The 12690-nt window shown below is 43.8% G+C and overlaps 4 protein-coding genes and 1 pseudogene across 4 annotated transcripts; 2 read left to right on the plus strand and 3 right to left on the minus strand.

Annotated features, from left to right (window-relative positions):
* Positions 1-1142: 1142 nt before the first annotated feature.
* LOC147309972 (histone H1 pseudogene) lies at positions 1143-1720 on the plus strand (annotated as a pseudogene).
* A 4336-nt stretch (positions 1721-6056) lies between these two features.
* On the minus strand, positions 6057-6451 carry LOC147309973 (histone H2A-like). The gene has a single exon (XM_086270461.1). The coding sequence runs from the start codon at positions 6449-6451 to the stop codon at positions 6065-6067; it is 387 nt and encodes a 128-aa protein (XP_086126587.1). The 3' UTR covers positions 6057-6064.
* A 343-nt stretch (positions 6452-6794) lies between these two features.
* LOC147309974 (histone H3) lies at positions 6795-7205 on the plus strand. Its single transcript, XM_086270460.1, has one exon. The coding sequence runs from the start codon at positions 6795-6797 to the stop codon at positions 7203-7205; it is 411 nt and encodes a 136-aa protein (XP_086126586.1).
* Positions 7206-9352: 2147 nt separating this feature from the next.
* Positions 9353-10677, minus strand: LOC147309975 (histone H4). Its single transcript, XM_086270470.1, has one exon. It carries the CDS (start codon positions 10675-10677, stop codon positions 10366-10368), a length of 312 nt encoding a protein of 103 aa, XP_086126596.1. The 3' UTR covers positions 9353-10365.
* Positions 10678-11129: 452 nt separating this feature from the next.
* On the minus strand, positions 11130-12166 carry LOC147309976 (histone H2A-like). The gene has a single exon (XM_086270462.1). It carries the CDS (start codon positions 12090-12092, stop codon positions 11715-11717), a length of 378 nt encoding a protein of 125 aa, XP_086126588.1. The 5' UTR covers positions 12093-12166; the 3' UTR covers positions 11130-11714.
* Positions 12167-12690: the final 524 nt, after the last annotated feature.

Consider the following 12690-nt stretch of genomic DNA (forward strand, 5'->3'; position numbering starts at 1 on the left):
TCCTTTACAGCATCCTGCCATGCGATTACATTTGTTCCTGACCACCGAGAACACTCACGTTAACTTTTATCGAGTGGAAAAAAGTTAGCTTGTTTATATTATGCTAACATAGCTGTGTCGCTAGCGGTCACGTAGCACATCATTATATACCAGCTAGCCAAACTTCAGTAACCCTACAAACATCACTGCTGTTTAGTTTTCTGTCTTCATTTATGTTGGAAGTGATAACAGAGCTGTACGTTTTAATTTGTTTCCAAAACCCCGCAGTCAGGACATGCTATATTGTATTTAGATAGAAGCTAGCGAGCTAACTTCCTGCTAACTTCTAACTCCATTAAATATCATAAATTCCGTTTTCATGGATGCCTGGATGTTAAACTCAATTGTTACACCTGGTAGAGCAGAACGCTGATCATTTTATTAAAGATGAAAGACTTTAGACAGTTTTTCAAGTCTCAGTAGTGATGTTTGATATATGGACCTGCAGCGGAGTTTAGGTCCAGACACGGCTAGTTTGTCAGACTTTACGACCGGATAAAGGGGCATCTCTGCAGTACACTGTATAACGTTCTTTTCACAAACCAAGATGGCCAGAACGAAGCAAACTGCCCGTAAATCCACCAGAGGAAAGGCTCCCAGGAAGCAGCTCGCCACCAAAGCTGCACGTAAGAGCGCGCCGGCCACTGGCGGTGTGAAGAAGCCTCACCGCTACAGGCCCGGTACCGTGGCTCTGAGGGAGATCCGCCGTTACCAGAAATCAACCGAGCTGCTCATCCGCAAGCTGCCCTTCTAGCACCTGGTCCGTGAGATCGCGCAGGACTTCAATACAGACTTGCGCTTCCAGATGGCACCTTTAGCATTTGCCTATACTGCCTATGCCACAGTCAGGCTCTGCTGTGTCCTTCGCATCCAGCTTTTCTAGCTATGACCAAAGAGGAATTTCCATCAAAGTTATCTTCAATCTGATTCCTAATTTGTTGGCTCTGTAGCCACCTTTCCCTTTCTATCTGCCTTTATATAATCCAACTATTGTAGTAAGTGCTGTGCATAAGATGGATGAGTTGTACAGGAAGTAGGTAGGAATGATTTCTTGTGGTGTTCAGAGGTGAATTTTGGTAATCTCAGTCTCTCACTAAACTCCTATGACTGGTCAGCACATGATGGAGTTGGTCGGAGGTATTGTGCAGCATTTTACTTATCTTAGACAAAAATCTGTGTTTACATTTTACATTTTTCAGTTGGCGGAAGAAAGCAGAATCCTCTTGAACGGCTGGAGGATTCCAAGCCCAAGAAAGTTGACCCCAGCGTGGGCGAGCTGATTGTGAAAACCGTGGCCGCTTCCAAGGAGCGCAGCGGTGTGTCCGCAGCTGCTCTCAAGAAGGCTCTGGGTGCCGGAGGCTACGATGTGTACAAGAACAAGGCCCGTGTCAAGACTGCCATCGAGAGCCTGGTGGCGAAGGGCACTCTGGTGCAGACCAAGGGCACCAGGGCCTCCAGATCCTTCAAGATGAACAAGAAGGCTACTGAGAGCAAAGCCAAGAAACCCGCAAAGAAAGCCGCTCCCAAAGCCAAGAAGCCTGCCGCGGCCAAAGCCAAGAAACCGGCAGCAGCTGCCAAAAAGCCCAAGAAGGCAGTAGCAGCCAAGAAGCCCGCAGACGCTAAGAAGTTGCCCAAGAAGGCCAAGAAGCCCGCAGCAGCGGCCACAGCAGCCACGAAGTAGTGAGCTGCCACCACTCTCACACAACAACGGCTCTTCTCAGAGCCACCACAGCAACACACAAGAGCCCCTTCCTCACACTCACCACCAGCGGCGGACTGGCCATCTGTGGATTCTGGAGAATCACAGAATGGCCGGTACTCCAGGAAGGCCGGCGGGCCAGCCCACCACTCTCCACGCATGCTTTCAACACCTACCGTATTTTCACGACCATAAGGCGCAGTCTCAGTTATGTGTGCCATTACTGTATTTAACACACACATGAGGCGCACCTGATTATAGGGCTCATACAAGTATGCGTGTTTAAAAATAAAACGGGAGCAAAACTGAGTTTGGTACTCACATTTTTATTACCGGTAATTGTCATCAATCAAACCCATCGAAGTCCTCATCCTCTGTGTCTGAATTGAACAGCTGTGCTAAATCTCCATTAAACATGCCAGGTTCACTTTCTTCACTGTCAGAGTCACTTTCCGTGCCGTGCGGCTCCTCGGAAATGATGCCGGCTTTTGCGAAAGCTCGAACAACAGTGCCAGCAGACATGTTAGCCCAAGCATCTACAATCCATTCGCAAATTGTGGCGTAAATCGCCCGGCGCTGCCTTCCACTCTTAGTGAAACTGTGGTCCCCATCGGTCATCCATCGCTCCCACGCCGCTCGCAGCCTTACTTTGAACGGGCGGTTCACACCGATGTCCAGCGGCTGGAGTTCCTTTGTCAGGCCTCCCGGAATGACAGCAAGCTCACAGTTCATTTGTTTCACTTGTTTTTTCACATTATGCGTGCCCATCTCACAGCCAGAGTCACAGATCAACAGCGATGGTGATGCGTGGAAAAAACCACCTGGTCTCCTTACATACACCTCCCTCAGCCAGTCTTTCATCATTTCCTCATCCATCCAGCCTTTTTCATTTGCCTTAATGATGATTCCTGCTGGAAACTTCTCTTTAGGCAAAGTCTTTCTCTTAAAAATCACCATAGGCGGCAGTTTCTGTCCATTAGCATGGCAGCCAAGCACAACAGTAAAAGAAGACTTTTCATACCCCGTTGTGCTTATCGCTACCGTGCTGGTCCCCTTCTTCTCCACAGTGTGACTCACCGGGATGTCGAAAGTGAACGGCACCTCGTCCATGTTAGTGATGTGGCTGGGCTGGATGTGTTTGTCGGCGATGTGTTTGCTGCAGTAGGAGCGGAAGATGGCCAGCTTTTCATTACCGGTATAATCCGCTGGAAGTTGCTGCGCTACCGTAGTCCTGGTCCGGATGGAAAAATGGCAGCGTTTCATGAAACGAAAGCACCAAGACGGACCTCCTCGGAAATGTTCAATTTTCATTTCTTCTGCTAGCGAAACCGCTTTTAGTCGAATGGTGACCGTCGAAACGCTTCTCCCACTCGTTCTTTGCTCGATGATCCACCGCTCGAGTCTTTCCTCCAACTCGGGCCACCTCGCCTTATGTCCGCGGAAACTCAGCTGCGTTTTCTTGACCTGCCGGAGCTTGTTTTCCAGCTTCCTCCACTTGCGAACCATCGATTCATTAATCTTAAATTCTCTCGCGGCTGCTCGATTTCCATGTTCCTCCGCGTAGCTGATGGCCTTCAGTTTAAACTGTGCTTCATAAGCGTGTCTCTTTGCCATTTTCAGGGGTGTTAAAACAACGATGTTCCACATAATGCATATGTGCGATTGTCCGGTATATACGATCAACGCCCACACTTCACCCTTTAGCGTTCTCGTGGTGTTCTCTACTACGTCCTCCTTACAACACACAGGGCGCACTGCACTATAGGGCGCCCCGCACTTTTTAAAGAAAATCTAAGGCTTTTATGTGCGCCTTATAGTTGCGAAAATACGGTATTTTTTTCCCCACTGCACCTCTAAGTTGGATGCCAGCTGCATTGGCTGTGGCCGCCAGGCAAGGAGTAGAAGAAGTGGAGTAGGAGGCAAAGACGATGGAAAGAAACGATGCAAAACGCAGCTGCAAGTAAAAAAAAGGAAAGAAACTTGCAGTCTGAGTTAAAGTGTCTCAGTGGCCACGGCTTAAAATGTCTGCACTTGAAGAGTACAAGGTCAGGATGGTAGGGGTTGGCTGTGATGATGACGAAGAAGAGAACACAGATGTACTAAACAAACAGTGCAAATCTTGTAAGGAATGCCCAGTCTGTTGTTATCAGATTCTGAAACGATACAACCTCTTCACAGATGCTTATCATATTCTTGGCTGGGGATACAGGTACCTTCTTACTCTGCCTGTGACACAGGTAGCATGTAAGAGAAGTTTCTCTGTTGTCAAACACATAAAAAGTATAATAAGAAGCACACAGTCACAAGAACACCTGGAAGCATTCATGCTTATGACTACAGAGAAAGACATCCTCATCTCCCTTGACAATGACTTGATCATAGACAGAGTTGCAGAAAAAACCGACCTCTTGAAGAAAATACGTATCCCCCAACATTGAGTAAGGTGAGTATTCAAGTTAACCTGCATACTAAAACCTCTTTACTTTATTTACCATAACTCATACAGTACTATGTGTTGTGTGTTTCCAATAACCATTTTGTATTGGTTCAGCCAGAGGGACTGCAGTATGTTGAGACCTCCATTACTATGTGAGTATTCAAGTTAATCTAGAATAATATACTTTTAATACAACATCTAGTCAACATCAGCACTGTTGCTATAATTTTGATGTTAACTCAATATTTACAACCATACCTTCATAGTACAAGACATCACACCACTTCTTGTTTTACTATGAGACACTATCATACAAGAAATACACCTTTAAAAGTTATCACCTACATTTTAAAATATTCTATTAAAAAACAACAAATATGACAGAAAATATTACATTTATAGATGCATGTTATTATCTATATATGAGATATGTTTCACTTATATTTTTATTTTTTGTAAGCCTACACTGGCTGTTTTAGTGGAAGTACAATGTATAGTTTATTGATACCTAGCCAATATAATCCACTTGAAATGCTTTACTCAACAACCTTACCTGACTAAATCTAGGCCAGCTGAATTGATATTCGGTGATTTTAAGGACACACATTTTACTCCAAGCTGAACCCAGACAGCTATTTATTTTACCATGTATTTATTTCATTACTAATTTCATAACCAATTTGATTCATGTACATTTGAACAAATTGAGTTCTGTAGGGTTAAGGATGCGAGGAAACCCATTATTTCAAAAATATAGTGTTGAGGTTTACTTCTTCTTGACCTCACCGATCCTTTTGATATCCCAGCTGAAGAAGAGTCCGCGGCTGCCCTGTGTTCCCCTCAGTAGTTTTCCACTAATTCTATTGTTGTGGGGGTTGTCCTCTCCCCAGGCTAGTAACTGTAACTCTCATTTTACAAAAGGCAGACCCCCACTGTCAATAAATTCTTTCCTCCATACAGAGACACGCCAAAGTTTATAGATAAACCTACTGATTTGGCACGTTAGAGGTCAGGGTTCAGCAACTCAATGTCCTTCTTGAGAGCTTTAAGGTCGCATGAAATGCTTCGAGCACACAAATCCACTATTGTCCTTAAAACAGGGGTTGACAAAGTCATTCTAACAAAATCAACACTTACGAATCATTTTCTGTTCCTCTGATCTCCAGCTGCCCCCTATTATCTAAGCAAACCTAAGTACATTGTATTGTAATCATTGTTTTATTGTACTCACAATAGACACAGACTTTGCAAAATGTCCCAAATTCAGCAGAAGTGCTGAACATGTTGCAAACAGCTCCACATTTTCCTCCCTCTGTACCTGGATAGTTCCTGCAGCACCAAAGAACTCCACCTGTCCCGCTCCTCATCATGTTCTGCGTTATGATTTACTATTGCATTTGTGTTTCCATGAGCTTAAAATCTGCTTTTATTATCAAGCGAGTGAACCATGATGCATGTTTACAGTCATAGTTAGAATATCACTAATGATTAGCTTCAAATTGACCTCAAATTATTAAGCTATAGGAGCACACTGAGGTTGAACAAGGCACAGGCCTTAATCACGCAGTGAGAGACACTGCAAATTTCTTTTAGTTTTATTTTGGGATGCAATGTTAAAATTTGAGCTTTAACTTTTTATTCTTGCCTGATGACAATAAAGCAAACTGACAGTTTCAATTAAAAATGTAGTTTTTAAGGTGCACTTGAGTCCCTTACTGTGAAAAATGGCATGAGTTAATATACATTTCAAAATAAATAAAGGTGCATGTCTGCTAAATTTCCAAGTACACAAGTTGTTAATAACGCATCAAGAAGGAAGTTTGCTCAGAGAGAAGTGTGTGGCTCTTAAAAGAGCCTTTGTTTTTTTGTTGAAACGGAGCGCTTTACGTTTACTTGGCCTTGGCGGGCTTCTCGGTCTTCTTGGGCAGCAGCACAGCCTGGATGTTGGGCAGCACACCACCTTGAGCGATGGTGACTCCCCCCAGGAGCTTGTTAAGCTCTTCGTCGTTGCGCACAGCCAGCTGCAGGTGACGTGGGATGATGCGAGTCTTCTTGTTGTCGCGGGCCGCGTTGCCAGCCAGCTCCAGGATCTCAGCGGTCAGGTACTCGAGCACAGCTGCCAGGTAAACGGGCGCACCGGCTCCCACACGCTCTGCATAGTTGCCTTTGCGCAGCAGTCTGTGGACACGACCCACGGGGAACTGAAGCCCGGCACGGGATGAGCGAGTCTTGGCCTTAGCTCTAGCTTTGCCTCCAGTCTTTCCGCGTCCACTCATTTTGACAGGTTCTTCTCTTCGTAGTATCAACACTCAAAAGAAATGTGGCCTGATCGGCTCAAAGCCTCGCTTATATTCCCGCAGAGCGCGCGCAGCTTCGTCACGCACCAATCGCAGAGAGGCTTGCGGCAGCGCGCAATTTCAATGCACTTTTCTCCAATGAGAAGCACACACCGAGGCGGGGCGGTGCTCCTCTGAACGGTGCTGAGCACCACGTGGAGCCCCTCACCAATCACGAGCCGGAGCGGCACCGCGTCACAGCCAGGCACACACTTTAAGAGCAGCGAGTCTTCTGTTTGCTACAAAATCTGCTCGTATCACAGAAGAAGAAAAGTGAGAAACAATGGCAAGAACCAAGCAGACCGCTCGCAAGTCTACTGGCGGCAAAGCCCCCAGGAAGCAGCTCGCCACCAAGGCTGCCCGTAAGAGCGCCCCGGCCACCGGAGGCGTCAAGAAGCCTCACCGTTACAGGCCCGGTACCGTGGCTCTGCGCGAGATCCGCCGTTACCAGAAATCCACCGAGCTGCTCATCCGCAAGCTGCCCTTCCAGCGCCTGGTCCGCGAGATCGCTCAGGACTTCAAGACCGACTTACGCTTCCAGAGCTCTGCCGTTATGGCTCTGCAAGAGGCCAGTGAGGCTTACCTGGTCGGTCTCTTCGAGGACACAAACCTGTGCGCCATCCACGCCAAGCGGGTCACCATCATGCCCAAAGACATCCAGCTGGCTCGCCGCATCCGCGGAGAGAGAGCTTAAGCTACTCGCTCACCTACAAACGGCTCTTTTCAGAGCCACCTCCCTCCCACCAAGAGCTCGCTTCTTTCTTACTATTACATCAATATTATAGTCACACTTTAATCTTCATGCTCTTTCTATACCAGAAACTACAGTCGGCATGAACGTGGAAATCACTGACTTCAGTTACAAAATGAAGCTTTTTTTTATTTTTGTATGATACCTGATTTACTATGATGGAATATGGCTGAAGTAAACTAAAGTCTAAAATTCTTAGTCATTTGTTTAATAGTAATTTGACATTATATAATTCACATATAAAACTATGAATTGTAATTTTAAATGGTTTAAAAGCATGTAGAACAGCATATGTAGGCAAGTATATTTCTCCTCTTTTTATCAAGAAGCAAAGACAAAAGCAGGGCAGTGTTCGGTGGTTGAATCATCCGTCCCCACCAATGCCAAACCTACACCCACGCCAGGATCGTCCCCGCTACCTGCAGCTGGCCATCCGCAACGACGAAGAGCTGAACAAGCTGCTGGGCTGAGTGACAATTGCTCAGGGTGGTGTGCTGCCCAACATCCAGGCCAAGAAGACTGAGAAAGCTAAATAAAATCCCGCGACTGTCCCCAACCAACTACACTTGCTTAAAGTAATTAAACTAAATCTTTAATCCATAGGTGTCAAACTCATATTCACACTAGAACTGAAGTGGGACAGCCCTGTTACGGTAGTCTCAGTGTGTGCAACACATTTAGCTGTTTTACTACATGAATAAAAATCTGACTGACTTAAATTGTAAAGTTATTAGACTTTTCTTTTTATAAACTTGCTGTAAAAACAGAAATCTGTGTAGTAAGAGCATAAACATTGTCTGTTCCTTAAAGTAGTTGCACTAAAACGTAAAAACAAGACAGCTGAGTAGATTAAAGAGGTTCAGACTTATAATAATAATTATAAATCACTACAAACTCTCATTTAGGTCTGAGATTCATTTAGACCATGCCTATTCAACTACGAAGTTAGTTGGGCCAGATTTTCAAACCGAGGAATTTATCTTGGCCAGATATTTTTTTTGAAGCCAGTAAGCAGCAGATCATGATCAATTTCAAACCCACACAACTGTACTGAAAAACAAGTATTTATTTTATTCCTTTTCCCCTATAAATCTGGTGGTGACCTCTGACAAATGCACACCAAAAAAAGGAGCTATAACTAAACTATTTTTTGCACATTTGAAATAATAATAATAACAAAAAACATTTTGATAATTCCCTTTAAAATTAAAGTAAATATTTCGCTGACCATTTTCCTGCCATGGATGGAGCCCCATCGGTCACAAGTATACAGACACGCTTCATATCCAGACCATTTTCCTCAAAAAGAGCTTAAATCTTCTCAAACATCATTTCGCCAGCTGTGTGTCCCTCTAACGGTAGTAAACCGAGCAATTTCCCATCCAAAAAAACGGACATATACGCATAACTGTGCATTATCAGTTCTGTCTGATCTCCTGCTATAGACATTACATCAGTTTTCTTCAGGTCATCGAACAGCATTTCAAACTCGTCTGACGCCAGAACTTCAACTCTACGAATATTTGAACTGTCCTACAGGGGTACGTTTTTAATAGCAGATGTCACACTCACTTTTCACCGCATCCACCACGGCCAGCATGCAGTATTTCACTGTTTCAGAATCTGTGAAAGGCCTTTTCTTCTTCGCCAAGAAGCAAACATGAAGGGAAGATGCTGCAGCTCTCTCTTGGGCTGTACAGGACCCTCACCATGGTAGTACAACTCCGGTTGTAAGATTATTAAACTCGGTAAAACGAATAAGTATTTGTCAGTCCGGGCAGGGTTAAACCGACAGTTTTCATTGTCAATTTTGCGCTTTTGGAGTGAGAAAGACATGCTGTTGTCGCATCATATATTACGATGATTTTTTAATATGTTTACATCACGGTGCATTGTGGGTTAAATATTGCTAGGCTACTAAGAGTGTTGCAGTCACAGTCTACACTACGCTGTAGGAATTTTTAATTTTTTTAAAAATTAATTAATTTTTTGCGTTTTCTCTGTGTTTCTGCCAGGACCACAGGCAGGTTGCTTCTGGGCCGCATTTGGCCCGCGGGCCTCCATTTGAATAGGCTTGATTTAGACCGACAGCGAGCCACAGCTGTGTGCTACATGCAAACACACTTTGTGTGTGGTGTATTTTCTGTAATTCTGATCTGCTCCTTCAAAGGAGCTTTTTAAAAATGTTTTTAATTTATTTTTTAACCTGGAAGCACGTCAATTGAACGTAGACAACCTGACAAAACTTCTTGATTGCGATGTGGGTCATTTCATCACAGATCATTTACAGTTCCCTTTGATACTTTGTTTGCAGTTTAAACAGACATGCTGCATTTCAAGTCCATAAAATCTGGGTACTAAAACATATCTTTGATAGTGTTCCTTGTATGAAGGTTATGTCAGGATTGTAGGCTGAGTAAGCCTGTGGAGAAAGAAAGATCACACATCAGAATTGTTACATTGATATGATTGGTGAAAATGATATTTCAGGCAGACATCAGGAAGAAGTTTCAAAAGCTTCTTAGAGCTCCATCCACTCATGTCCACCATGTACTAGACCAAAGGTGGGTTGGTTATCTTTAAAAAAAGAAAAAAAAAAAAAAAGAAAAGGAAAAACCCTATTAAATAAGCACTTCTGCTATAAGCGAATTTCTGGCAAGAAGACATTTACAAATAAACCAAAAAAAAAAAAAAAATTAGTGAAATCTATCGTTTGGTCTATGAGTGTTCACACTCCTGCTATAGGTGAGTTTAAATAAACAGTGGTATTGAATAGGTCTGTAACCTCTGAAGTTCAGTTTGTGGTTATGTCAGTTATTGTAATTTTGTGAAGAAAAGCACACATTAGAAACACCTTAATCTTATAGCCTATAGAAAGATTAAGTCACTGTAATATGTTGGGAATGTGAGTCGGTAATAGTTTGTGAAGTTACAACATACTATTGCTTCAGAAGTCAGTGGGGGATACTGGCAGGTAGTTACTAATATTTTCAGGACTTCCTTCCAAATTATGACAAAAACAACAAGATTGTAGAACAAAGCTCTTAAAGTGAAGTGTGTGGCTCTTAAAAGAGCCGTTGTGTTGTAGAGTCGAGCTGTGGATTTAACCTCCGAAACCATACAGAGTGCGACCCTGCCTCTTCAGAGCGTACACCACGTCCATGGCGGTCACAGTCTTCCTCTTCGCGTGCTCAGTGTAGGTAACAGCGTCACGGATCACGTTCTCGAGGAACACCTTGAGCACACCACGGGTCTCCTCGTAGATTAGACCGGAAATACGCTTCACACCGCCACGGCGGGCCAGACGGCGGATAGCGGGCTTGGTGATACCTTGGATGTTATCACGAAGAACTTTCCGGTGACGCTTAGCGCCTCCTTTTCCGAGTCCTTTGCCTCCTTTGCCGCGTCCACTCATTTTCTCGAAGCCGTGTAGAAACACTACTGGAGAACGAGCAGCCAGCCCCGTAATTTAAAGGCGACTTGCGGACGTGATTGAGAACAGCCAAGTATTGGCCCAACTTCAGCTTCTCACAGGCTAGTCGCATTTCCGGGTTGGGAAAGCAAACATCTGCTCTCGGTGCACTACGTCATTGAGTTACTGGTTGTGAATTGATTTAGACTGAAATTGGAGATAGCTACTCTGTTGTAACACTGGGAGCTGTGCTTAAACAGTTTATAGATGCTAGTGATGGGGTTTCTGGCTCTTTTTAGAGAACCGGCTCTTTCGGCTCGGCTCACTAAAAAGAGCCGGCTCTGAACCGCCTCTTCAGGTTGTTTTGTTGCTCTAATTTATTATTAACAACAATATACAATTATGCACAAAAGGAATTACTAATATAAAATACGTGGTTTTATTTATATGTGTTGATATATAAATATATGCTGTGGACCGAAGAGACAAAACAGTACACACTCCAAAACACATTTCTAGCGTTAACTGAACTTCCAAAACAGAGCTACCGAGATCAATTAAATAACACAATTGAAAGCTCATCACATTCGAGTGCTTTGTGCTCGGCAACATGATAGACCCTGTGCTAAAACACAGCTCGCGATGAGGAGCCGGCTCGCGTCGTTCACGTCAAAGATCTGGCTCTAAGAGCGATTTCGTTCGCGACCGATGCAGCCAGCCAACTTGGTGAATCTGAGGTGATCATTTTGGAACAACCAAAAAAAAAAAAAATAAATAAAAAAAAAAATAAAAAAAAGTGAAATTATTAAAATGGGAACGCTTTAGTTCCTGGTCTCGTCAGGTCATCCTGCACATTAAGCTATGCCTCTTTTGCTTATATTGCACAGTGAAATGGCACACACTCTATACGACAACATTAATAATCAGTGTGTTATAGATTGTAATTCACATTGTAAATGTTAGCGCGGGGGTTGTGATTAGAGGATAACTCTTAAGTTGGTGTGGCTCTTAAAAGAGCCGTTTTATGAAACACTGGAGGTTTACTTCGCCTTCTCAGTTTTCTTAGGAAGAAGCACGGCCTGGATGTTGGGTAGCACACCACCCTGAGCGATAGTCACTCCACCCAACAGCTTATTCAGCTCTTCATCGTTACGGACAGCCAGCTGCAGATGACGGGGAATGATCCTGGTCTTCTTGTTGTCGCGGGCAGCGTTTCCTGCTAGTTCTAGAATCTCAGCGGTCAGATACTCGAGCACAGCCGCTAGATACACTGGTGCTCCAGCACCAACGCGCTCTGCGTAGTTCCCCTTCCTCAACAGCCTGTGAACACGACCGACAGGGAACTGAAGCCCGGCTCGTGAGGAGCGAGACTTTGCCTTAGCTCTCGCTTTGCCGCTTTTGCCACCACGTCCAGACATGTTTAAATCTTTTTCCGTTTGCCGAGGAGAAACAGGCTACTGTGTAGCAGCAGAGTCTCACTTTATATCGACGCCATCGGCCTCTTCCTGATCGCTCATTGGCCAGCTTGCGCTTCAGCGGGATGGTCCAATCAGAAACAAAAACGTAGTCCACTCTGTGACAAACAAGATCTCAGGGAAATGTGAAACACAAAGGACTTCGAAAAATACACTAGGTTGTAAGATTATATTTACATTGTATACTCATACAATGTAAAAAGGATACGAAGACCAAGGTTATTACAATAAACTAGAGCCAAATAAAAACTGTTTGATACAGCACTGACAATAAACATTCACACAAAAATTAGAAATAAATAAAAATAAGGATGATTTTTTTTGTTTTTTTTCTGCCTGTGTATTTACATTAGGAGGCTTCAGTCCACATGTACATCAGCATTTTTTTTCTTTTTTTTTTTTGCTTTTACTTTGAAAAATAATCACATGAAAACACAAAAATGTCTTAAGGTTGATCGATATAAGATAATTGTAACTGAAGGACATTATGTTCAAAGGTTCTCCTGATCAGTGGTATTGTTAGTTCTGTTTCCTTCAGTGA

This window comes from Aulonocara sp. 'chitande type north' Nkhata Bay, linkage group LG17 (assembly GCF_057382095.1).
Source record: "Aulonocara sp. 'chitande type north' Nkhata Bay isolate Kocher_YH1m ecotype deep benthic linkage group LG17, A_spYH_male_GT1.1, whole genome shotgun sequence".
NCBI classification, from domain to species: Eukaryota; Metazoa; Chordata; class Actinopteri; order Cichliformes; family Cichlidae; genus Aulonocara; species Aulonocara sp. 'chitande type north' Nkhata Bay.

Excerpts from the sequence above, each read along its gene's own strand:
- LOC147309973 (XM_086270461.1), bottom strand. The coding sequence starts at position 6,451 with ATGAGTGGACGCGGAAAGACTGGAGGCAAAGCTAGAGCTAAGGCCAAG.
- LOC147309974 (XM_086270460.1), top strand. The coding sequence starts at position 6,795 with ATGGCAAGAACCAAGCAGACCGCTCGCAAGTCTACTGGCGGCAAAGCC.
- LOC147309975 (XM_086270470.1), bottom strand. The coding sequence starts at position 10,677 with ATGAGTGGACGCGGCAAAGGAGGCAAAGGACTCGGAAAAGGAGGCGCT.
- LOC147309976 (XM_086270462.1), bottom strand. The coding sequence starts at position 12,092 with ATGTCTGGACGTGGTGGCAAAAGCGGCAAAGCGAGAGCTAAGGCAAAG.